Raw genomic sequence first — 22,317 nt, 5'->3', positions numbered from 1 at the left:
AGGCTGGGCGGTGGGGACAAGATGGGATGGGATGGGCAGGTTGTTGGGAACGGAATGAATCTTAATTAGTGCAATCATGTGCTTCCGTCAGCTGGATTTGCGAAGCCTCAGGGCACAAGCTGTAACCTATTGTACCACGAGCGGGCAGGGGGGCGAGGGGGGGATTCTGCCCCTCTGCTCCGCTCTGTGAGACCCCCCTGCAGTGCTGCCTCCAGCGCTGGGGCCTCAGCACAGGAGAGACACGGAGCTGTTGGAGCGGGGCCAGAGGAGGCCCCGGAGATGCTGGGAGGGCTGGAGCCCCTCTGCTGTGGGGACAGGCTGAGAGAGCTGGGGGGGTTCAGCCTGGAGAAGAGAAGGCTCCGGGGAGACCTTCCAGCCCCTTCCAGTCCCTCAAGGGGCTCCAGGAAAGCTGGGGAGGGACTCTGGAGCAGGGAGGGGAGCCATGGGACGAGGGGGAAGGGTTTTGCACTGACAGAGGGGAGACTGAGATGAGATGTGAGGCAGAAATTGTTGGCTGTGAGGGGGGTGAGCCCCTGGCCCAGGTTGCCCAGAGAAGCTGTGGCTGCCCCATCCCTGGAGGGGTTCAAGGCCAGGTTGGCCGGGGCTTGGAGCAACCTGGGCTTGCTGTCCCAAAGCGGGGTGGTTTACCCAGCGTGCAGACCCCAGTGTACCCAGAGAGCAGAGGTATTATCTGTTTATTTCACTTCTGCAGAGATGGGCGCTAGGTGGTAATCCACAAAGCTGGCACACCGGCCTAAAAACTCTTGGGAATATTTCTATGGTTCAAAACGCAGAAATACACACCCTGAATTATAATTATTGGTTAGTACCTTATCTTAACAATTTCCAGCGGTTAGTATAGTCTCTCGCTTCCATTTAAAGGTACAAGGTCCTTTAATTGATGTGCGTGTGCTCCAGCACCGTGGGGGAGGCGAGTCCAATTCGGTCTCCAATTGAGTTGGTGGTGGCCATCTCCCACTGCCACCTTTACCCTTCCCCCCAGTTACTGCAGATTTTTGTTGACTTTATGCCTTATTCATCAGCTGTCAGCCGGTTTTCAGGTGGTTGTGGCACCATCTGTGGCAGGATGTTCCTTATTATCAGCCTCCTGTTCTTCTTCAAGGGTACATTCATTCGCAAGTCAATCAGTTTCCAGCTTATTTCCGTCTTGTTTATACCAAGTGTCCAGCTTGACGGGGCCTTGGGACCTTTTTACCGCTCTTTATTGTCACTTAATGAGGGATGGCACCTTCTACATTTTACCTTTTTAAAAGTACATTCTGCCTTGGGCTAGATGAGGTGACGGTGGGGTGGATCGAGAGCTGGCTGAGTGACAGAGCTCAGAGGGTTGTGATCAGCGGCACAGAGTCCAGTTGGAGGCCTGTCCCCAGTGGTGTCCCCCAGGGGTCAATACTTGGTCCAATTTTGTTCAATATATTCATTAATGACCTAGATGAGGGGACAGAGTGTATCCTCAGCAAGTTTGCTGATGATACCAAGCTGGGAGGGGTGGCCAACACTCCAGAGGGCCGTGCTGCCATCCAGCGTGACCTGGACAGGCTGGAGAGCTGGGCAGAGAAGAACCTCAGGAGGTTCAACAAAAGCAAGTCTAGGGTCCTGCACCTGGGGAGGAAGAAGGCTAAGCACCAGTACAGGTTAGGGGTGGACCTGCTGGGAAGTAGTTCTGAGGAGAAGGACCTGGGGGTCCTGGTAGACAGTAAATTATCCATGAGCCAACAATGTGCCCTTGTTGCCAAAAAGGCCAATGGCATCCTGGGCTGCATAGGGAAGAGTGTGGCCAGTAGGTCGAGGGAGCTCATCCTCCCCCTCTACTCTGCACTGGTGAGGCCACAACTGGAATATTGTGTCCAGTTCTGGGCTCCCCAGTTCAAGAGGGATGGGGAACTGCTGGAGCGGGTCCAGCGAAGGGCAACTAAGATGATGGAGGGACTGGAGCACCTCCCTTATGAGGAAAGGCTGAGAGAGCTGGGACTCTTCAGCCTGGAGAAGAGAAGGCCGAGGGGAGACATTATGGCGTACGAGTATCTAAAGGGTGGGCTGAAGGAGGATGGAGCCAGACTCTGAAGTTTCTCTGTGTGTGTGTGTGATTCTTGAAGTACATCAGTCCGGTGGGACGTGTCCCTGCCCTGGGCAGGGGGGTGGAACTGGATGATCTTTAAGGTCCCTTCCAACCCAAACCGTGCCGTGATTGTACGAACCGGAGAGGTCACAGAATCACGGAATCTTCAGAGTTGGAAGTGACCCCTAGAGATCACCTCGTCCCACTCCCCTGCTAAAGCAGGATTGCCCAGAGCACGTCACTCAGGGCTGCGTCCAGGCGGGTCTTGAAAGTCTCCAGAGAAGGGGACTCCACACCCTCCCTGGGCAGCCTGTCCCAGGGCTCTGTCGCCCTCACTGTAAAGAAGTTTTTCCGTGTATTTGAACGGAACTTCCTATGTTCCAGCTTGTGCCCATTGCCCCTTGTCCTGTCACTGGGAACCATTGAAAAGAGCCTGGCTCCGTCCTCCTTAAACCCACCCTTTAGATACTTGTAAACATTAATCAGGTCCCCCCTCAACCTTCTCTTCTCCAGGCTAAAGAGTCCCAGCTCTCTCAGCCTTTCCTCATAAGGGAGGTGCTCCAGTCCCATAATCATCTTGGTTGCCCTTCGCTGGACTCGCTCCAGCAGTTCCCTGTCCCTCTTGAACTGGGGAGCCCAGAACTGGACACAGTACTCCAGTTGTGGCCTCACCAGTGCAGAGCAGAGGGGGAGAGTGACCTCCCTCGACCTGCTGGCCACACTCTTCCCTACGCAGCCCAGGATGCCATTGGCCTTCTTGGCGACAAGGGCACACTGCTGGCTCATGGATAATTTGCTGTCTACTACAATCTACTGTCTACTACAGGTCGTTCCAACGGCACGCAGCTCATGCCCCGGGACTGACACGAGCGCGCGGGTAAGGGCTTGTTTTACCGACGGGGGAGAACATCACCCGAAACCGCTGCGATACCCCGACGCCGGCCGCGCCGCGCCCTTCCCGTTGCCGGCGGGTGGCGCCCCACGTCCTGGCCGTGGAAAAAAGCCCATTTGGGCCACTAATTACCGGCGAGGGCATTTACGAGCCGAAGCCACGCCAGACCCCGGCGGAACCTGACGGACGGATCGTCATGTGACCCCCCCCGGGGACACGTGACCGGGTGCGCCGCAGCGGGTGATGCCAGACTCGGGGGGGGGGCGGGGTCAGGTGACTCCCGGGAAGGGCGGTCGAGACGAGCGTCCGCCTCGCCCAATGGGAGCGGAGCGGCGGGGCGGGCCGGCCAATAGGGGCCGAGGGGGGCGGGCCGGCGGCGGGCGGAGCGGCCGTGGCGGCGGCGGGCAGGTACGGCGCGGCCGGCGGGCGGGGTCCCCCTGGGTCGCCCCGGGGATGGGGGTTCCCCGGCCGCGTCCCGGCGATGCGGCGCTCGGCGGAGCCCGGCCCGGGGGCGTCTCCTGCCGGCGGGCGCTGCGCGGGGCCGCCTTCCCTCCGCCCGCCCGGGGCCTGGCCCAGCGCTCCGGCGGGGCCGCCTGCCCTCCCCCGCGCCCACCCCCCGCCGATGCGGGGTCGCCCCCGGCAGCGGGCGCGGGGCCGAGTCCGGGCGGGTTCGAGTCTGGCCGGGCGGGAGACGCCGCGGCCCCTCTGGGTGTCCTCGGCCCGAGCTCCGCCGCTCTCGGCGCAAAGGGGTTTTTTCCTCCTGTCCGTAGGGAATTTCCTCTGCTCCAGTTTGTGCCCGGCAATATCACCCCCCCCCGGCCACCTCCCCCAGCTCCGCGCTGGCCCCGACGTCACACGGCACGGAGTAGCCCCTTGGCCAGCTCGGGTCAGCCCTCCCCCGGCTGGGTCCCCTCCCAGCCTCTGCTGGAGATTAACCCCGTCCCCGCCGGACCCAGGACGTTTCCCCCCCCCCCCGCCCCGATCCCACGCCGGCTCCTTCGTGCCCAGGGCTTGCCCTCGCCACTTACTCGCCACCACTTTGCCCTGTCTCCGGGGAGCGGCGGAGGGAGCTGGGGGTGTTCAGCCTGGAGAAAAGGGGGCTGAGGGGAGACCTCCTCGCTCTCCACAGCTCCCTGAAAGGAGGGGGTAGCTGGGGGGGTCGGGCTCTTCTCCCAAGGAACAGGCCATGGGACAAGGGGAAACGGCCTCAAGTTGCGCCAGGGGAGGTTTAGGATGGATATTACGAAAATTTCTTCACTGAAAGGGCTGTCAAGCGTTGGAAGAGGCTGCCCAGGGCAGTGGGGGAGTCGCCGTCCCTGGGGGGGTTTAAAGCCGGGCAGACGTGGCGCTTAAAGATCTGGTTTAGTGATGGTTTTTGTCAGAGTCAGGTTGATGGTAGGACTCGATGATCTCAAAGGTCCCTTCCAACCCGGGCGATTCTGTGATTCTATATACGCACACATGCAGACACAGCTGTCGTTCCCTCCGTCCGTGGGCCATCCCTCCACAGTGTCTGTTGAGTTCATTCAGCCCGTGGCTTTGGGCTCCCTCTGTCAGAACAGTCTCTCAGGGCAGGAGGGATGGCGTGTGGCGTTGGGATGTTACACACGGTATCCGGAGCTCGTGGCTGGTGTATCTGCTGGTGCCCACGGTCCGTGGGTTGAAGATGTCCATCTCCAGGAGGTTGCTGGGCGCCAACTGCCGAAGCCAGTTCTGGTCCCGTCACCACGGCAAGTTTCCTCGGTTTCATCAAAGCTGTAAAGTCATTCTTCGGGGTCACTTGGTAGAGAGGGTTACACTCGGAGTGTGATTTGGAATGTGCATCCAGCCGAAAGCAGGAGAGTATCAAAGACGGGGCAAAGTGGTGGTGAGTAAGTGGCGAGGGCAGGCCCTGGGCACGAAGGAGCCGGCGTGGGATCAGGGGTGGGAAATGTCCTGGGTTTGGCGGGGACGGGGTTAATTTTCAGCAGACCCCAGCCGGGGGAGGGCTGACCCGAGCTGGCCAAGGGGCTACTCCGTGCCATGTGATGAAGTGGCCAAGGAGCTGCTCCATACCATGTGACATCATTCCCAGTATAGAGCTGGGGTGGGGGAGGGACTTAGAATCATAGAACGTGTTGGGTTGGAAGGGACCTCTAAAGGCCACCTAGTCCAGCCCCCTGCAGTCAGCAGGGACATCTTCAACTGGATCAGGTCGCTCAGAGCCCCATCCAGCCTGGCCTTGAATGTCTCCAGGGATGGGGCCTCCACCACCTCCTGGGCAACCTGGGCCAGTGTCTCACCACCCTCGGTGTAAAGAACTTCTTCCTCATGGCTGATCTAACCCTGCCCTGCTCTAGTTGAAACCATCGCCCCTCGGCCTGTCGCTCCATGCCCTGTCAAACAGCCCCTTCCCAGCTTTCCTGGAGCCCCTTGAGGGACTGGACGGGGCTGGAAGGTCTCCCCAGAGCCTTCTCTTCTCCAGGCTGAACACCCCCAACGCTCTCAGCCTGTCCCCACAGCAGAGGGGCTCCAGCCCTCGGATCATCTTCATGGCCCTCCGCTGGACCCGCTCCAACAGGTCCATGTCCTTCGTGTGCTGAGGGCTCCGGAGCTGGACACAGCACTCCAGGTGGGTCTCACGAGAGCAGAGTAGAGGGGGAGAATCCCCTCTCTGGATCTGCTGGCCACGGTTCTTCTGACGCAGCCCAGGATGGGACTGGCCTTCGGGGCTGCGAGCGCACATTGCTGGTTCCTGTCCGGCTTGTCATCCACGAGTACCCCCAAGTCCTGCTCGGGAGCGGGCTGGGCAGCGGGTGGGGAGCGAATGGCGGGGGGGGGCCCTGGCTTTGCTGCTTCTTTCCGCGGAGTCTCTGCTGTTTTCCTCTGCCCTTGGCTGCTCTCTGCAAGAGGCTCGATGCCAGCCCGGGGCTTTGGCCTTTTTCTGCCGCTGCTGCTGCCCTTTCCCCCGGGGGAGGGCAGGTGACTGAGCCGGCGGCCGCCTGGTCCTTTGTTGCCGGCTGGGGCTGAGCCCCGACAGCGACCCTCTTTGGGCAGCTTTTGCTTTCCCCGGGAAACTCTCTTTCTCTCCCCCAAGGGCTTCTTGCCCTTTTGGCCCTCGGTACAAGGGTGAGGAGCGAGCGGGTCCTCGGGGGGAGGGAGCGAGCAGCCGCCCGGTCCTTTGTGTCTGGCTGGGGCTAAAGCAGGAGAGCGACGCTCTTTGGGGGGTCCTTTTCCCGGGGGGGTGGGAGGCTGTGGGTGCAAGGGCAGGCAGCGGCTGGCAGGGAAGTGAAGTTCTGCCCCTCATTTCTTCCTGCAAACGCTGTGCTTGGCAGGGAGCGTCCGTCCTCGCTGCGCCGCTGCGGCTGGTGCCGGGCGGGCATCTGCTGCGGAACGCGGAGCATCCCACCTGCATCTCCCCGGAGAAGGCCTTGTGCGGGCCTCCGTCTCCCCGTGGAGAGCCAGCGGCGCGCCGGGCTCCAGGCTGCTGCGGCAAGGTGGGGGTGAGGGCGAGGGGGCGCCCGCCCCGGCGCTCCCCATCAACCCGTCTGCTCGCCCTGCTCTGCCCTTGCTGAGGTTGTGCAGAGCTGCAGCCGTGGCAGCCCGCGCGCTCCCCACGCGCCCCGGCTGCGGGGACGCCAGGGGCTGGCGTTGCCGCGGTTGGTGGCGTGGGGCAGCAGCGGCAGGATTTGGGCAGAGGCGCTGGGCGAGTGTGCGGGGGAAGGCGCTGAGGCGGGCGTGCTTCTTGCCGCAGATGTCGGTGACGTTCGAGGACGTGGCCATCTACTTCTGCCCCGAGGAGTGGGCCGAGCTGGCGGGCTGGCAGCGGCGGCTCTACCGGGAGGTGATGCTGGAGAACTACCAGGCGGTGGCCTGGCTGGGTGAGGACTGTGTGCGGTGCCGCCGGGCTGGGCTGGAGCTGGAATCGCCCTCTCGAGCTGAGCTGGAGCCCTTGAAAGCCAAAGGCCAGCTGTTGCTGTTGCTGTTGCTGCCCGAGCGCTGCCCGAGCGGTTGGGATTGCAGGTTTTCCCCTGCCCGGCAGCCTCCTGTGGAGAGCGGTGCTGGGAGAGAGAGTGGGCTGGAGTGGTGTTGAGGAGAGCGGAGAGGAATGGCAGAGAGCGGAGTAGAATAAAGCTGACGATGGCGTTGGAGGCGCAGGGCAGGGGGGTGCGAAGGCGTGTGCGGGCAGGGTGAGGAGAGAGGAGCGGAGCGGGGGCAGATGCTGGGCCTGTGGGCAGGGGGAGCCGGTGCCGCTGTGCCGGCAGTGCGGGAGAGGGTGCTTCTCTCTCTTGCCCGCACAGGCTGGTGCGCCGTCAAGCCGGAGATCATCTGCAAGATGGAGCGAGAAGAGACGCCGTGTGTGCCAGAGTGCCCTGGGGCGCGGCGGAGGCACCGCAGCCCTGAGCCAGGTGGGTACCAGGCGGCTGCGTGGGAGCTTGGGGGGTTCCGGCAGCACCATCCCCTTGGCCCCGGCTGCTCCGTGCCCCAGGGAGGGTGGGGGGCTGCTGGGCTGCGCGTGCCACTGCCCGTGGGGAGGGGTCCCATGTGTCCGTGCCATCCCCGGCAGTGACCCCGACCTCTCCTCCCCAGCAGACGGTGACGTCCCGATGTGGAGGGGGGATGGGGAGGTCCCCGGGGGGCTGCCAGACCATGAGCGGGGTGGAAGACAGTCCGGGGGCCTCCCAGCCAAGGTACTGCCAACTCGGGCCCCCCGCACCCCTCTGGCCAGCAAGAGACCCCACGCCTGCGCCAAGTGTGGGAAGAGCTTCGGCAAGATCCAGGACCTGAAGAAGCACCAGCAGACGCACACGGCGGCACGGCCCTTCTCCTGCCGGCAGTGCGGCCGCCGCTTTCGGCTGAAGCAGTTCCTGGTGTCCCACCAGAAAGTGCACATCGGGAAGAAGCCCTTTGGCTGCACAGAATGCGGGAAGCGCTATGCTCAGAAGCGTGACCTGCTGAGCCACCAGCGAGTGCACTCTGGCGAGAAGCCCTTTGCCTGTGGCCGCTGTGGCCGCTGTTTTATCCGCAAGAACAGCCTGGTCCGCCACCAGCGGGTCCACATGGGGGATGACCCATTGCCCTGCAACAGCTGCCCCAAGGCCTTCGGGTATGAACAGAGCCACACCAAACACCTGTGGGTCCACAGCGGGGAGCGCCCGTTCGCCTGCGCCCACTGCCCCAAGGCCTTCAAGGACAAGAAGACCCTCACCAACCACCAGCATGTCCACACTGGGGAGCGTCGCTTCACCTGCGCCCACTGCCCCAAGGCCTTCAGGGACCGGTCGGGCCTCACCGTCCACCAGCGGCTCCACACCGGGGAGCGCCCCTTCGCCTGCATCCGCTGCCCCAAGGCCTTCAGGGACCGGTCGGGCCTCACCGTCCACCAGCGCGTCCACACTGAGGAGCGCCCCTTTGCCTGCGACAGCTGCCCCAAGACATTCAAGGAGAAACAGAAGCTCACCGTCCACCAGCGTGTCCACACTGGGGAGCTCCCGTTCACCTGCCCCCACTGCCCCAAGGCCTACACGGGCAAACAGGCGCTCACCAGACACCAGCGAGTTCACACCGGGGAGCTCCCCTTTCCCTGCACCCAGTGCCCCAAGGCCTTCAGGGAGCAGTCGACCCTCAGCGCCCACAAGCAGATCCACACCGGCGAGCGCCCTTTCGCCTGTGCCCAGTGTCCCAAGGCCTTCACTCTGAAGAATTCCCTCACCAGGCACCAGCAGGTCCACACCACGGCGCGCCCGTTCGCGTGCAGCAGCTGCTCGAAGACCTTCAAGTACAAGCAGTCCCTCACCGTCCACGAGCGGGTCCACACTGGGGAGCTCCCCTTTGCCTGCGACCGTTGCCCCAAGGCCTTCAGGCAGAAGAGGGTCCTCACCAAACACCAGCGAGTCCACACCGGGGAGCGCCCCTTCGCCTGTGACCGCTGCCCCAAGGCCTTCAGGCACAAGCCGTCCCTCACCGTTCACCAGCGGGTCCACACCGGGGAGCGCCCCTTCGCCTGCTCCCGCTGCCCCGAGGCCTTCAGGGACATGTCAGCCCTCACCAAACACCAGCGGGTCCACGCCGGCGAGAAGCCCTGAAAGCGCAGCGGGTGCGGTAAGGCTTACAGAGAGAAGCAAAGCCTGAGTCGCCACCAGCGCGTGCACCGGGGCTCCCCGGCGGTGCCTGACGGCAGCCTGCAGAACGGGGGAGGTCCGTCCCCATGGAGGGGGCAGGCGGAGGCCAAGCCCTCCCAGTGATGCAGGTGGGAGAAGCAGTGTTGGAACCAGGGGGTCGTGCTGGCTGACCAGCACACCCACGGGAGCCCCAGCCCACAACCCAGCACCCGCCGCGTCTGCTGCTGAGGGGCCTGCGGCTCGCCCTGGATCGCCGTCCCTCGCCGTGGGAGCTGTGGGTCCCCTCATCCCTCCTTGCCGGGGAGTTTCTGCCGCCTCCGCCTTGTCCTGGCACCCAGCCGCCTGCCGGCCAGGCCGCCCGTGACCACGGGCCTTCCCGGGAGCGGGTGCAGACGGAGGGTGAGCGCTGGGTGGCCAAAAGGCATCGCCCCCACCCCGGGTTCAGCGGCGGCCGTTTGCAGGAGGGTGTGCGGGAAGGAAGGGCTTCGGGCTGCGTTTGTCCTGAGGAGGAAAGCGGTGCCCGGGAGCTTGCCTGCTGCGGGGAGCAGAGACCGGCGCGGAGCATCACGCGTGTTTGAGGACCCGTGTAGCCACGGCTGGGAGCCAGCTCCGTCAGACACCTGCGGTGGCCTCGATGAAGTAAAAAGCATCGTGTCTGTGTAAGCGGTGGCTTCAAGTGGTTCCTTTAAGCAGTGTCCGCACCTTTATAAAAGCTTTTGGGAAGGACCACGCAAGTGGTGTGGGCCATGCAAGAATCAGAAGAAAAAGGCAAAACTTGTGGCTTGAGATAAAGAGCCTTGTCTAACAGAACAGCAAAGGAAAAAGGAAAGCACCAACAATAATACTGATAGAGGAATATAAAACCCGTGATTAACACACAGCTGCTCACCAACGGAACCCAGCCTGTCCCCCAGCGGCGATTCCTGCCCACCTGCCCTGCTATTGAATACCTGTTTGGCTGGAGTGGGTCAGCCGACCTGGCTGTGACCCTCTAATTCCAGGCTACTGGCCCCATTATCCCGGCATCGGAGCAGCCAGGGGACAACGTGCTTGCCTGGATAGTGGCTGAAATCTTTTTGCGTATCTCGCAGCTCGCTCAGGGAGAGGGATCGGGTGATTATCTCTGGTTCTACCTCTTCCTCCTGTTCTTACAACGGCCCTGGTTTGTGTCATCTCTTACGAAGAGAACTGAAGCCCGTTCAAGAGACACAGCAGCAGGATCATGCAGGCACCTGAGGATAAATAAAATTCTTAAAAGCTGCCGTGCCTGGCCAGAAGGAAAAAAGGCAGGCAGAAGATCTGGGGAAAGTATCCTCCGTTGTTTCCCACCTGGACTGGGTGCGATTATTAATAAATTCCGAGAGGTGGCACCCGAGGAACGGGCAGGACAGCAATGCCACATGCACGTACCAACTGAACCTCACAAACAGTGCTGTTATCATAAGTCGACATTACACAGGACAGCAAAATGAGGATCCCGATCCCTCTCCCAGAGGTGCTCAACAGCACTGCCAGGAATACACAGAGCACGTAAGAATTCACGGAACGCAACCATGGGGACAAACAAAGCAATGTTGTGACCAGTGGCTATTTAACTAATATAATAAATGCATATAACGAATTTGTTCTAACACACTCTGGTCAGATCTGTCGCTGTCTCAACCTGTCGCAGAGCGCCACGCGTTGGGTGCCAAAAAGGACTGTCATGCTTTATCCCCCCTGGCAGGAGAGAAGCAGGCGGCTGTGCACTCACTCTCCCCTCCGCGCCCCAGCTGGATGGGGAGGAGAATCAGAAGAAAAAGGCAAAACTCGTGGGTTGGGGTAAAGACAGTTTAAGACAACAGCGAAGGAAAGAGGAAAACAACAAAAATAATACTGATAAAAGTATCCAAAAATGAGTAAGGCACAACCACTCACCGACCTTGACCGGCTGGCTCCCCCAGCTCTGTAATGAGCATAATGTCACACGGTGTGGAATATCCCTTGCTCAGCTTGAGTCAGCCCTCTCCCAGCTGTGTCCCTTCCCAGCTTCTCGTAGAAATTAACCCTACTGCAGCCAAAACCAGGACAACACCCAGCCCTGCAGACGACCACCCAGTCTGAGAGTCCCCAACAGCCTCCCGCAACCCCACTATCATATATACATCCTCGTTCACCGCAGTCCCCCTTCCTATCCTTTGATATCGTACAGAGAATCGCTGCCCTAGTCCACGGCCCACCCCTGTAGAGTGTCCGCGAACGCCCACGGAGTTCATCTGGTGCGTGGCTTTGGCCTCCCTCTGTTCTGGCGGCCACCCAGGGCAGGAGAGGTGGGGTGCTGCGAGGAGTCGCTGGGCGCCGAAGCCAGCTCAGGTGGGGTCACTGCTGCGCCGGCACCGCTTCGTGGGAGGCTTCTCCTCCACCCGTGCGGGTGGTTCCTGCGACAGCGATCCCTACACCACGCCACTCACACCACGAGTTGCACCGATTTAAAGGTCTTTCCGTTCCAATCCCCGGCCCGGGGCCCTTTGGGCCAGGTTACGGGGTTTGACGTTGCAGGGAACTCCTCCCCTTGCTCCCACCCGGCTCCAGCAAGGGGCTCCTGCTCGAGTAATTCCCGTAACACGCAACTCAAGTCCCGGGTTTAACTTTACTCCCCAGTTCTCCGCCTCCTCTGCCCCAGCACAGTCGCACCCGGCTCGGTGCAAAGGGGAGAAATAGCAACGAAAATAGGATTTTTGGCAGCTCCTGTCAGCACAAAAACTGGTACCCAGGAAGCGCAGGAGGGCGATGTGCAGGGGTGTCCCTGGCGGGGAGGGGGGTCTGAGCACCCACCTCGGGTTGAGTCCAGCCCTTCTGGTGTTGGCAGGGCCCGATGCAGGGGACCGTGGGCAGGTGGGACACAGAAGCGTGTCTGTTGGCGCAGGGACCCCGCGGGGACACAGGGAGAGGCCGGGCAGGGCCAAGCATCGGGCACTGGGGAATAACCGGGGTGGCGGGGGCGTCCAGCGGGATGGGGGACGACTGGGGAGGGCAGGGGACCGGTTGTCAGGGTATCCCCTCCTGGGGGTCCCTTTCATGGCTGGGGGGCACAAGGAGCTGGCGGGGGCGACACACAGCAGGGGCAGCTGATACCCCTGGCCAAGGGAAATCCCAGACCACGGGGTGTCGTGCTCAGCAGCAAAACTGGGAGCGGGGCGGCTGCTCGGAACAGGCTGGGCATCGGTCGGTTGGTGGTGAGCAATTGTTTGCATTTCCAACATTTCTCTTCCACGGAATCTATTTCCCTCTGACTGTTATTTTTTTTCTTTCTCTTTTCCTTCCACTTTTGTTTTCTATTATTATTTCTTTTTAATTATTAAAATATATTCATCTCACGAGTGAGTTTCTCACTTTTACCCTTCCGATTCCCCCCGTCCCTCTGGGAGGGCAGCGAGTCGGGGGCCGGGTGCTGCTTCGTTGCCGGACGGGGTTAAACCACGACAGACACTAAAGCATGAAGAGGCAGCAGATGAGCAAAGGAGGGTCCGTACGCCAGACCCCACGGCACGACAACCCACACAGCTCTCGGGGACAGCGTGGTGCCGGCAGCGTGGCCAGCGGTGCCAACCCGGCCTGTTTCCAGCCGAGCTCTGGCACCTCGGGTGGTGTGGGAGCGCGGAGCCCCCGTGTCCCGGACTCCAGCGCTGAGGAGCGGGGCCAGGCGCATCTCCCGGGCCAGGGGCCGGCCCTGCCTCCCGCCTCATTTGAAGTCCCTGCTGTCCCGGCAGCTGGCAGAGCCCCGCTCCCCGCCAGCGCTGCCGGCAGAGGGTGGCCGTGCCCAGGACCTGCCTGGCCTTGGGTCCATCTCCTGGAGGATGCAGAGCACCTGCCTGTGCCCCCGTGCCATCCCTGGGCAGCTCGGACACCCTCGGGCACCCCAAATGGCATTGAACACGAGGAGGAACTTCTTTCCCCTGAGGGTGGCAGAGCCCTGGCACAGGCTGCCCAGAGAGGTGGGGGAGTCTCCGTCTCTGGGGACATCCCAACCCCGCCTGGACGCGTCCCTGTGCCACCTGCTGTGGGTGACCCTGCTCTGGCCGGGGGTGGGACAGGATGGGCTCCAGACGGCCCTTCCAACCCCATGATTCTGTGATTCTCTGGAACACCCAGGTGAGGGCCACTGAATGGTGTGCCAGCTCCGCAGTGACTGCGGTGGCAGCTTCCCCATGGCAGTGGTGGCACACCACGCACCCGCGTGCAGACACCTGCTCGTGGCTGGCTGTGACACCCACAAGCCCCATCAGGCAATGGAACGGCACCTTTGCTCCCCGCAGGAACACATCAGCCCACACCACTTGCGTGGTCCTTCCCAAAAGCTTTTATAAAGGTGCGGACACTGCTTAAAGGAACCGCTTGAAGCCACCGCTTACACAGACACGATGCTTTTTACTTCATCGAGGCCACCGCAGGTGTCTGACGGAGCTGGCTCCCAGCCGTGGCTACACGGGTCCTCAAACACGCGTGATGCTCCGCGCCGGTCTCTGCTCCCCGCAGCAGGCAAGCTCCCGGGCACCGCTTTCCTCCCCAGGACAAACGCAGCCCGAAGCCCTTCCTTCCCGCACACCCTCCTGCAAACGGCAGCCGCTGAACCCGGGGTGGGGGCGATGCCTTTTGGCCACCCAGCGCTCACCCTCCGTCTGCACCCGCTCCCGGGAAGGCCCGTGGTCACGGGCGGCCTGGCCGGCAAGCAGCTGGCTGCCAGACGAAGGCAGAGGTGGCAGAAAGCCCCTGGTAAGAAGGGACAAGGGGTCCCAAAACCACTTCTCTCAGCTGCTGCACTGTAAGGGTTTGGCCTCCACCCACTCCCCTGGCAGGGATGGACACCCTCGCTAACGCTCGCTGCCCTCCGGAACCACTGGCGGGCCACAGTGCGCCCGCTGATGTCTCTTCAGGTGCTGCTTCTGGCTGTAGGACTTGCCACAATTGCTGCACTTGTACGGTTTCTCCCCGGTGTGGACCCACTGGTGGTCGTTGAGGGCGTGCTTGTCCCTGAAGGCCTTGGGGCACTGGCTGCAGGTGAAGGGGCGCTCCCCGTTGTGGACCCACTGGTGGATGGTGAGGGACTTCTTATCTCTGAAGGCCTTGGGGCAGCGGCTGCAAGCAAAGGGGCGCTCCCCAGTGTGGACCCGTTGGTGGATGGTGAGGGCCTTCTTCTCCCTGAAGACCTTGGGGCAGCTGGTGCAGGCAAAGGGGCGCTCCCCGGTGTGGACCCGCTGGTGGTCGGTGAGGGTCTTCTTGTCCCTGAAGGCCTTGGGACAGCGGGCACAGGCAAATGGACGCTCTCCAGTGTGGACCCGCTGGTGGATAGTGAGGGAATGCTTGTCCCTGAAGGTCTTGGGGCAACGGCTGCAGGTGAAGGGGCGCTCCCCCGTGTGGACCCGCTGGTGGACAGTGACGGCATGCTTGTCCCTGAAGGCCTTGTGGCAGCAGGGGCAGGTGAAGGGGTGCTCCCCGTCATGGATCCGCTGGTGGAGAGTGAGGGACTTTTTGTGCCAGAAGGCCTTGGGGCAGCGGGTGCAGGGGAACGGGCGCTCATCAATGTGGACCTGCTGGTGGCGCAGCAGGTTGTTCTTGTGGCCAAAACAGTGGCCACAGTGGCTGCAGGTGAAGGGCTTCTCACCGGTGTGCACTCGCTGGTGGCTCAGCAGGTGATGCTTCTGAGAAAAGCGCTTGCCACAGTTGACACAGCCGAAGCGCTTCTCCCCACCGTGCACCTTCTGGTGCGACACCAGGAACTTCTTCAGCCGAAAGCGGCGGCCGCACTGCCGGCAGGAGAAGCGTCGTGCCACCGTGTGCATCTGCTGGTGCTTCTTCAGGTCCTGGACCTTACTGAAGCTCTTCCCACACTCGGCGCAAGTGTGGGGGCTCTTGGGGGCCGTGGGTTTGCATGGGAGTTGGGCAAGCAGCAGATTAGCCTTAAGGACCCGCGACCGCTTTCTGTCCTGCTCAGGCATCCCCGGGAGCAGGGCTGTGGGTGTGATCAGGACATCTGGGACACCACTGACCTCCCTCTGCACCGGGACATCACCGTCTGCTGGGGAGGAGAGGTCGGGGTCACTGCCGGGGATGGCATGGACACATGGGACCCCTCCCCACGGGCAGTGGCACGCGCAGCCCAGCAGCCCCCCACCCTCCCTGGGGCACGGAGCAGCCGGGGCCAAGGGGATGGTGCTGCCGGAACCCCCCAAGCTCCCACGCAGCCGCCTGGTACCCACCTGGCTCAGGGCTGCGGTGCCTCCGCCGCGCCCCAGGGCACTCTGGCACACACGGCGTCTCTTCTCGCTCCATCTTGCAGATGATCTCCGGCTTGACGGCGCACCAGCCTGTGCGGGCAAGAGAGAGAAGCACCCTCTCCCGCACTGCCGGCACAGCGGCACCGGCTCCCCCTGCCCACAGGCCCAGCATCTGCCCCCGCTCCGCTCCTCTCTCCTCACCCTGCCCGCACACGCCTTCGCACCCCCCTGCCCTGCGCCTCCAACGCCATCGTCAGCTTTATTCTACTCCGCTCTCTGCCATTCCTCTCCGCTCTCCTCAACACCACTCCAGCCCACTCTCTCTCCCAGCACCGCTCTCCACAGGAGGCTGCCGGGCAGGGGAAAACCTGCAATCCCAACCGCTCGGGCAGCGCTCGGGCAGCAACAGCAACAGCAACAGCTGGCCTTTGGCTTTCAAGGGCTCCAGCTCAGCTCGAGAGGGCGATTCCAGCTCCAGCCCAGCCCGGCGGCACCGCACACAGTCCTCACCCAGCCAGGCCACCGCCTGGTAGTTCTCCAGCATCACCTCCCGGTAGAGCCGCCGCTGCCAGCCCGCCAGCTCGGCCCACTCCTCGGGGCAGAAGTAGATGGCCACGTCCTCGAACGCCACCGACATCTGCGGCAAGAAGCACGCCCGCCTCAGCGCCTTCCCCCGCACACTCGCCCAGCGCCTCTGCCCAAATCCTGCCGCTGCTGCCCCACGCCACCAACCGCGGCAACGCCAGCCCCTGGCGTCCCCGCAGCCGGGGCGCGTGGGGAGCGCGCGGGCTGCCACGGCTGCAGCTCTGCACAACCTCAGCAAGGGCAGAGCAGGGCGAGCAGACGGGTTGATGGGGAGCGCCGGGGCGGGCGCCCCCTCGCCCTCACCCCCACCTTGCCGCAGCAGCCTGGAGCCCGGCGCGCCGCTGGCTCTCCACGGGGAGACGGAGGCCCGCACAAGGCCTTCTCCGGGGAGATGCAGGTGGGATGCTCCGCGTTCCGCAGCAGATGCCCGCCCGGCACCAGCCGCAGCGGCACAGCGAGGACGGACGCTCCCTGCCAAGCACAGCGTTTGCAGGAAGAAATGAGGGGCAGAACTTCACTTCCCTGCCAGCCGCTGCCTGCCCTTGCACCCACAGCCTCCCACCCCCCCGGGAAAAGGACCCCCCAAAGAGCGTCGCTCTCCTGCTTTAGCCCCAGCCAGACACAAAGGACCGGGCGGCTGCTCGCTCCCTCCCCCCGAGGACCCGCTCGCTCCTCACCCTTGTACCGAGGGCCAAAAGGGCAAGAAGCCCTTGGGGGAGAGGAAGAGAGTTTCCCGGGGAAAGCAAAAGCTGCCCAAAGAGGGTCGCTGTCGGGGCTCAGCCCCAGCCGGCAACAAAGGACCAGGCGGCCGCCGGCTCAGTCACCTGCCCTCCCCCGGGGGAAAGGGCAGCAGCAGCGGCAGAAAAAGGCCAAAGCCCCGGGCTGGCATCGAGCCTCTTGCAGAGAGCAGCCAAGGGCAGAGGAAAACAGCAGAGACTCCGCGGAAAGAAGCAGCAAAGCCAGGGCCCCCCCCCGCCATTCGCTCCCCACCCGCTGCCCAGCCCGCTCCCGAGCGGCGAGTCCCTCCCCCACCCCGGCCACCTCCCCCAGCTCCGCGCTGGCCCCGACGTCACACGGCACGGAGTAGCCCCTTGGCCAGCTCGGGTCAGCCCTCCCCCGGCTGGGTCCCCTCCCAGCCCCTGCTGGAGATTAACCCCGTCCCCGCCGGACCCAGGACGTTTCCCCCCCCCCGCCCCGATCCCACGCCGGCTCCTTCGTGCCCAGGGCCTGCCCTCGCCACTTACTCGCCACCGCTTTGCCCCGTCTCTGGGCGTAGAACTCCGATTATCTTTCTCCGTCGGGCATAAATCTGCTACCGTCCACGTAGAGTTCCAAATCCAGTTTTCAACGGTTCATCTTTTAAACCGGGTGAGCTGGCGTAGACCTGCCCAAGGTGGCCAGGCAATCTGCGGCAAAGGTTCTCGTTCCGCTGTGGGTCACCGAGCGGCTGGATGTCATCTGGACACCACCTTCCGTTACGTCTGCCGCATTCACGGAAATGGCCTGGTATTTTCCCAATCGGCTGGGAGAAATCCAGAGATGTCCCTTCTTATTTAGAACGGACGCCGCTGCACGTGGGACCAACGCCGCTCTAGGCTGCCCCAAGGGGAGTTTTCGTGCTTCTTGAATCAGCAAAGCCGCAGCCGCCCCGATGCAGAGGCACGCAGGCCAGCCTTTACTTACCTCATCAAGGTGCTTTGAAAAGGAAGCCACTGGTCTCTCCCAACTTCCAAGCGTTTGGGTCACCACTCCGGAGCCCACCTGCTGTCTTTTGTGGTCACACAGTTGGAAGGGCTTTGCCATGTCTGGGAGGCCTTGGGATGGGGCTTCCATCAGCTGCTGCTTGCTTTCGTCAAAGCGCCTCCAACACTCCAGGGTCCGTTCTAAGAATTCTCTGGGTCCTTTGATGGCGTTGTATAGCGATTTAGTTATTAGCACAAACTTTGGGATCCAAACCCGACCAAATCCAGCCATCCTCAAACATGCCTTCAGTTGTGTCTCAGTTTTTGGCACTGCCACCCTGCATGCAGCCGCTTTTCTCTCTTCTGCAAGTGCTTTGATACCTTGAAACCCAGATACCCAACTTCCCCGTTTGCTACCTGGGCCGCCTTCTTAGAGACTCTGTGACCCGCTAAACCTGAACAATTTACTAAACTGGTGGTGGCTTCAATGCAGGTCTTTTCTGCAGCAGCCCCTATTAGTAGATCCCCTACCTGCTGCAACAGCATTACACCGATTCCTTCCTCACGCTGTGCGTGTGACCACCACACCTTGTAATTAGCACTTCCCCATTGCTCTGATTCCTTTGCCAACAGGTACCCACCAGGGTAGGGCTGGCTTTGAATCCCTCAGGGAGCCCAGTCCAGCCCAGCTCCGCCTTTCTTCCCATCATGGAACTTTCCCATTCAAAGGCAGATTGTTCTGGAACACAAAAGAAAGGCTCTTTCAAGTCCAGAACAGTAAATAAGCATTTGTTTCAGATCCGGAGGCCAGCAGGGTGTAAGCATTCGGCACAGCAGGGTGTATAGCCACAGGTACTTGGGGGGTGGCTCTGAAACCCTGTCCTAGTCTATACTCTTGAGAGCGAGTTTCTTCACTGGTAAAGCAGCAATATTCAATTCAGGTTGGCGTTCTCCAAGTAGTCCGTACTCTACAAAAGTATTTATCAAGGGCTCCAGACCTTTGCGGGCTTCCCGTCTAACAGGCTGTTGATTTACCCCCACCGGCTTTACCCCTGGTCTAAGTTCGATTTTAATTGGGGTTACAGTTTTTGCTTTACCTGGTTTCTTTGCAGCCCACGCCAAAGGGATTACCACGTTCAGTACCGTAGCTGGGATGTTGTTCTCAGGCTCCTCCAAAGTCTCATCCGTCAGCAAGCGGATTGGAGCCTCCCAAGCCGTCTCACAAGGGATGTGCAGCTGCACAGAGTTCTCAGAAAAGGTTACTCGGGCATTCGTTTGACGGAACGAATCTCGTCCTAGTGACGGAAGGGGGCGTTCCGGCACGTAGGGACACTCACGAGTCAACTTAGTGCCTCCAGTTGTACTCCCGAGGTTGCAAGAATGGCCACAGAGCTCTTTGCTGTTGCCCCAAGAGTTGGGATTGCAGTTTTACTTAAGGGTCCTTTACAACCAGTCGCTACCCAATGAGTTGCTCCACTATCCATCAGGAAATCTGTTCTTTCACTCCCCGGCTTTATTGGAACCAGGGGATCCACTGGGGATGCATTAATGTCCCCCCACGCACCACGCTGTGGCCTTCGTTCCTTATCTGAATCCTCTAAGACTCGTGTCCCCTGATCGATTCTTTCTCTTCCCTGTAGGGACACCCATTTTTCCAGTGCTCTTCAGTGCCCAAAAGAACAGGTAAGACACACGTTTCGTTTCACATCCTATTCAAGGTTAGGTACCGTCTGCGATGTCTCAACCTGAACTGCGCGATGAACGTTTTTGTTCTTTCAAGGCCACCTTTTTACCTGTGCTGAGGACGGAGGCGGGGCAGCTCCAGGCTCTGCTGCGTCGTGCTGTGTGCTGGTTTAGATGCCAGCCTTTGGGATGCTCGGAATATTCGACAGTCGGCAATTATATATAGCTGTAATGGCAATTATACAGCTGCTTAACTTGGTTTTGAATTTTGGAAGCCTTTATAAAATCACCTGGGAGAATGACGTTTATGGAATCACGGGATTTTTCAGAGCTGGAAGGGACCTCTAGAGATCACCTCGTCCCACTCCCCTGCTAAAGCAGGATTGCCCAGAGCACGTCACTCAGGGCTGCGTCCAGGCGGGGCTTGAAAGTCTCCAGAGAAGGGGACTCCACACCCTCCCTGGGCAGCCTGTCCCAGGGCTCTGTCGCCCTCACCGTAAAGAAGTTTTTTCCTCATATTTGATGGGAACTTCCTGTGTTCCAGCTTGTGCCCGTTACCCCTCGTCCTGTCACTGGGAACCGCCGAAAAGAGTCTGGCTCCATCCTCCTTCAACCCACCCTTTAGGTACTTGTCAACGTTAATAAGGTCTCCCCTCGGCCTTCTCTTCTCCAGGCTGAAGAGTCCCAGCTCCCTCAGCCTTCCCTCATCAGGGAGGTGCTCCAACCCCTCCGTCATCTTCGTTGCCCTCTAGGGAAGCCGTTTAGGCAAGCCAACGCTCATTCAAAGTGATTCTGTAAACAAACTGTAAAAATAACGTTTGCTGGGACCAAAGATAGAAACTGAACAACCAGCCAACGTAAAACCCTGAGGTGGTGGTTACACTTAACGAGCTGAGAATACCTCTCCTTACCAGAGAGAAGAGAGCTGACAAGTAGTCCCTGGGCTTCCCCCACCGCAGAAAGGATTCTAGACAAAGCTGTTGAAATAGTTGTAAATCCGTTTACATCAGGAGTACCCTTATTTGTTTGTGCTATGGGGTGAGTAATCTTGAAAAGTTACTCCTGGAAATGGATGGAAAGAGAACTTCTAACTTCCTAGTGGGTACCAGAGGGGGTTTTTTAATGACCTGCAGAGGGTTTTGGGGGCCTTTTTGTTTGTTTGGGGTTTTTTTGTGGGTTTTTTTTGCCTTTTTTGTTTGGTTGGTTTTTACTGCCACCTATTTAAAGCAGATTTGGAATCTGGGAGAGTACTTTTAAGTATTCTCTCCACCCTCCTCCTGGGGAAATAACACACTGAAAACGCCTTTGTTTCCTGCCACCCCTTTGGGATGTAGAAAAGTGGTTTTACGTGTTTTCACGGGACAGAGCGGAGATTTAGATTACTCCCATCACCCCACAACAAACATTCTGTAAATCAGACTTTTTACTGTCCCACTCTGTCTTCTTCAGAGAAACTTCTCCGCAGGGGAAGCGCTTCCCTCAGCTGACTCGCTTCTCTGCCCGACTTTGCGCTTGTAGAGCTTGAAAGCCCAGCAGGACGCCTGGCCTTCGAGAGCAGGGAAGGGGCTGATGAACCAGACGGCGCAGAAAACGGCAGCAGCCTTAGATGGGTTTTCTGCTCTTGATGTAGCTGTTCCCGTGCTGTCCTCTGTCCCTGCCTCCACCGCGCTCGATGAGATTTTCCACAATTCCGTAGACCTCTACGCTTCTTTCTTTCTTCCTTCCTTCCCCCTTGTCGTAGCAGGTGAGACATCCCGCTCTCGCTGCCCGTTCTTTGGTTTTGTTTGGGCGTTCTGTAGGTGTGCTTTTGGGTTTTTGTTGTTGTTGTTGTTATTCAATTTTTTTTAATGTCAAGGGCTTCTCTGTTAACCTGCTTCATAGAAGAGTTTTGACCTGGGAATACCTTAGCAATGGAAGAGTGATGGGTTGTTTGCACCTTTTTCACGTCACAGTCTTTTCATCTAAGCCTTGGACATGTCGGCTGAGTCAAATTCCTTCCCTGTTCCAAGAGCTACCTGAATACCACTTAGATTTTCTTTTTTTTTATTTTATTCTTACAGTGCATTAATTCAAAATTTCTGTTTTTTTCAAAGATAATCTGAAGCATTTTTGAGTCTGCTTTCTGAGGTATCTGGACTGGACTCCGGATCAAAACGCCGGTGCTTCCTAGAAATAAGGTAAAGGCAGCGTCTTTGATGTTCTCCTTAATCCTCTGTCATTTCTCTTGGATTTTTACATAGTCAAGGTTGGAAAAACAAAAAAAAAAAAAAGAGGGTTTATTGCTTCAATGTTTACTGTAACTAGCTCTTGTGGGGAACCTGGTGTAGGATTTTTTGTTTGCTTTTTCGCTTCAGCGTTCAGTCAGTACCTTCCCCCCTCCCAGCCCCCGTTTGCAATTTCTCTCGAGTAACTTCTATCTTTCCTCACTTGTCCTTCAGTGCCGGCTTGGATAGGGCAGGGAATCTGTGGAAGGAATCGGACATTAGGAGGTGGCGAGTGGGCTGGTGAGTCCTCTCTGCACCACTCCTTCGGCATTTGTGCAGGTTCTCTTAGAGGAATGCACCCTTCCAGCATCCGCAGAGGATAACCTGGCCCAGAGCGGGTCAGGCAAGATGATGGTTCTCCTCTGGCTGTCGTAGCCGTAGAGAACTAGTTTTCCTGGCTCTTCCTTTTCTTTATTATTGCTGTTCCCAGCAATCTTTCCGAGGAGGAGCCTCCTCTCTGTGTCCAACCCCTTTCCTTGGCTCAAGCGAGGCAGGTCTCTTACCTGCTAACGGTACTTTAAGGTCACTTGCCGGTCACCATAAATCGTCTCTCGAACCCCCGGTTCCCTCAGGTACTTGAGACCTTCTTCCATGCCCGTCCATTTGCTTGGGCAGCATTCGATGTCGTCCTTAAAGGGATACCTGCCCTTTGCAGCTGCCGGCAGTCGCCTCCAGAGACTGAGACTGTTTGTTTTTCTCCCAAACTCCATCTTTGACCAGGTTTCCCCAACTGCCCGGCTTTTCCACCACCTAAATCTATGGAATGAGCTCCATTA

General features: G+C 59.9%; 2 protein-coding genes across 8 annotated transcripts; one reads left to right on the top strand and one right to left on the bottom strand.

Moving 5' to 3' along the window:
• Positions 1 to 3,340: 3,340 nt before the first annotated feature.
• On the top strand, positions 3,341 to 12,662 carry LOC141738506 (uncharacterized). 5 transcript variants are annotated; one of them, XM_074573771.1, is made up of 7 exons: positions 3,341 to 3,380; positions 5,437 to 5,583; positions 6,287 to 6,448; positions 6,706 to 6,832; positions 7,253 to 7,360; positions 7,545 to 8,845; positions 8,927 to 12,662. In XM_074573771.1, exons 4-7 carry the CDS (start codon positions 6,706 to 6,708, stop codon positions 9,035 to 9,037), a joined length of 1,647 nt encoding a protein of 548 aa, XP_074429872.1. In that variant the 5' UTR covers positions 3,341 to 3,380; positions 5,437 to 5,583; positions 6,287 to 6,448; the 3' UTR covers positions 9,038 to 12,662. The 5 variants fall into 5 exon arrangements, with proteins under 5 accessions (XP_074429872.1, XP_074429869.1, XP_074429871.1 ...); XM_074573768.1 differs by having other exon boundaries at positions 7,545 to 12,659; XM_074573766.1 differs by lacking the exon at positions 3,341 to 3,380 and adding an exon at positions 4,016 to 4,839 and having other exon boundaries at positions 7,542 to 12,660.
• Positions 12,663 to 13,395: 733 nt separating this feature from the next.
• Positions 13,396 to 16,920, bottom strand: LOC141738515 (uncharacterized). Of its 3 annotated transcripts, XR_012585408.1 has the most exons (6): positions 16,903 to 16,920; positions 16,222 to 16,383; positions 15,838 to 15,964; positions 15,310 to 15,417; positions 13,608 to 15,125; positions 13,396 to 13,459 (listed from the first exon to the last, which is right to left on the bottom strand). XR_012585408.1 is itself a non-coding variant. In XM_074573794.1 (5 exons), the coding sequence occupies exons 3-5, from the start codon at positions 15,962 to 15,964 to the stop codon at positions 13,924 to 13,926; spliced, it is 1,440 nt and encodes a 479-aa protein (XP_074429895.1). In that variant the 5' UTR covers positions 16,222 to 16,383; positions 16,903 to 16,909; the 3' UTR covers positions 13,405 to 13,923. The 3 variants fall into 3 exon arrangements, 2 of the variants coding, with proteins under 2 accessions (XP_074429895.1, XP_074429894.1); XM_074573794.1 differs by having other exon boundaries at positions 13,405 to 15,128; positions 16,903 to 16,909; XM_074573793.1 differs by lacking the exon at positions 16,903 to 16,920 and having other exon boundaries at positions 13,405 to 15,125; positions 16,222 to 16,350.
• Between the last annotated feature and the right edge of the window lie 5,397 nt (positions 16,921 to 22,317).

This window comes from Larus michahellis, chromosome 2 (assembly GCF_964199755.1).
Source record: "Larus michahellis chromosome 2, bLarMic1.1, whole genome shotgun sequence".
Lineage (NCBI taxonomy): Eukaryota > Metazoa > Chordata > Aves > Charadriiformes > Laridae > Larus > Larus michahellis.
This window is presented reverse-complemented; position numbering and strand designations above follow the sequence as displayed.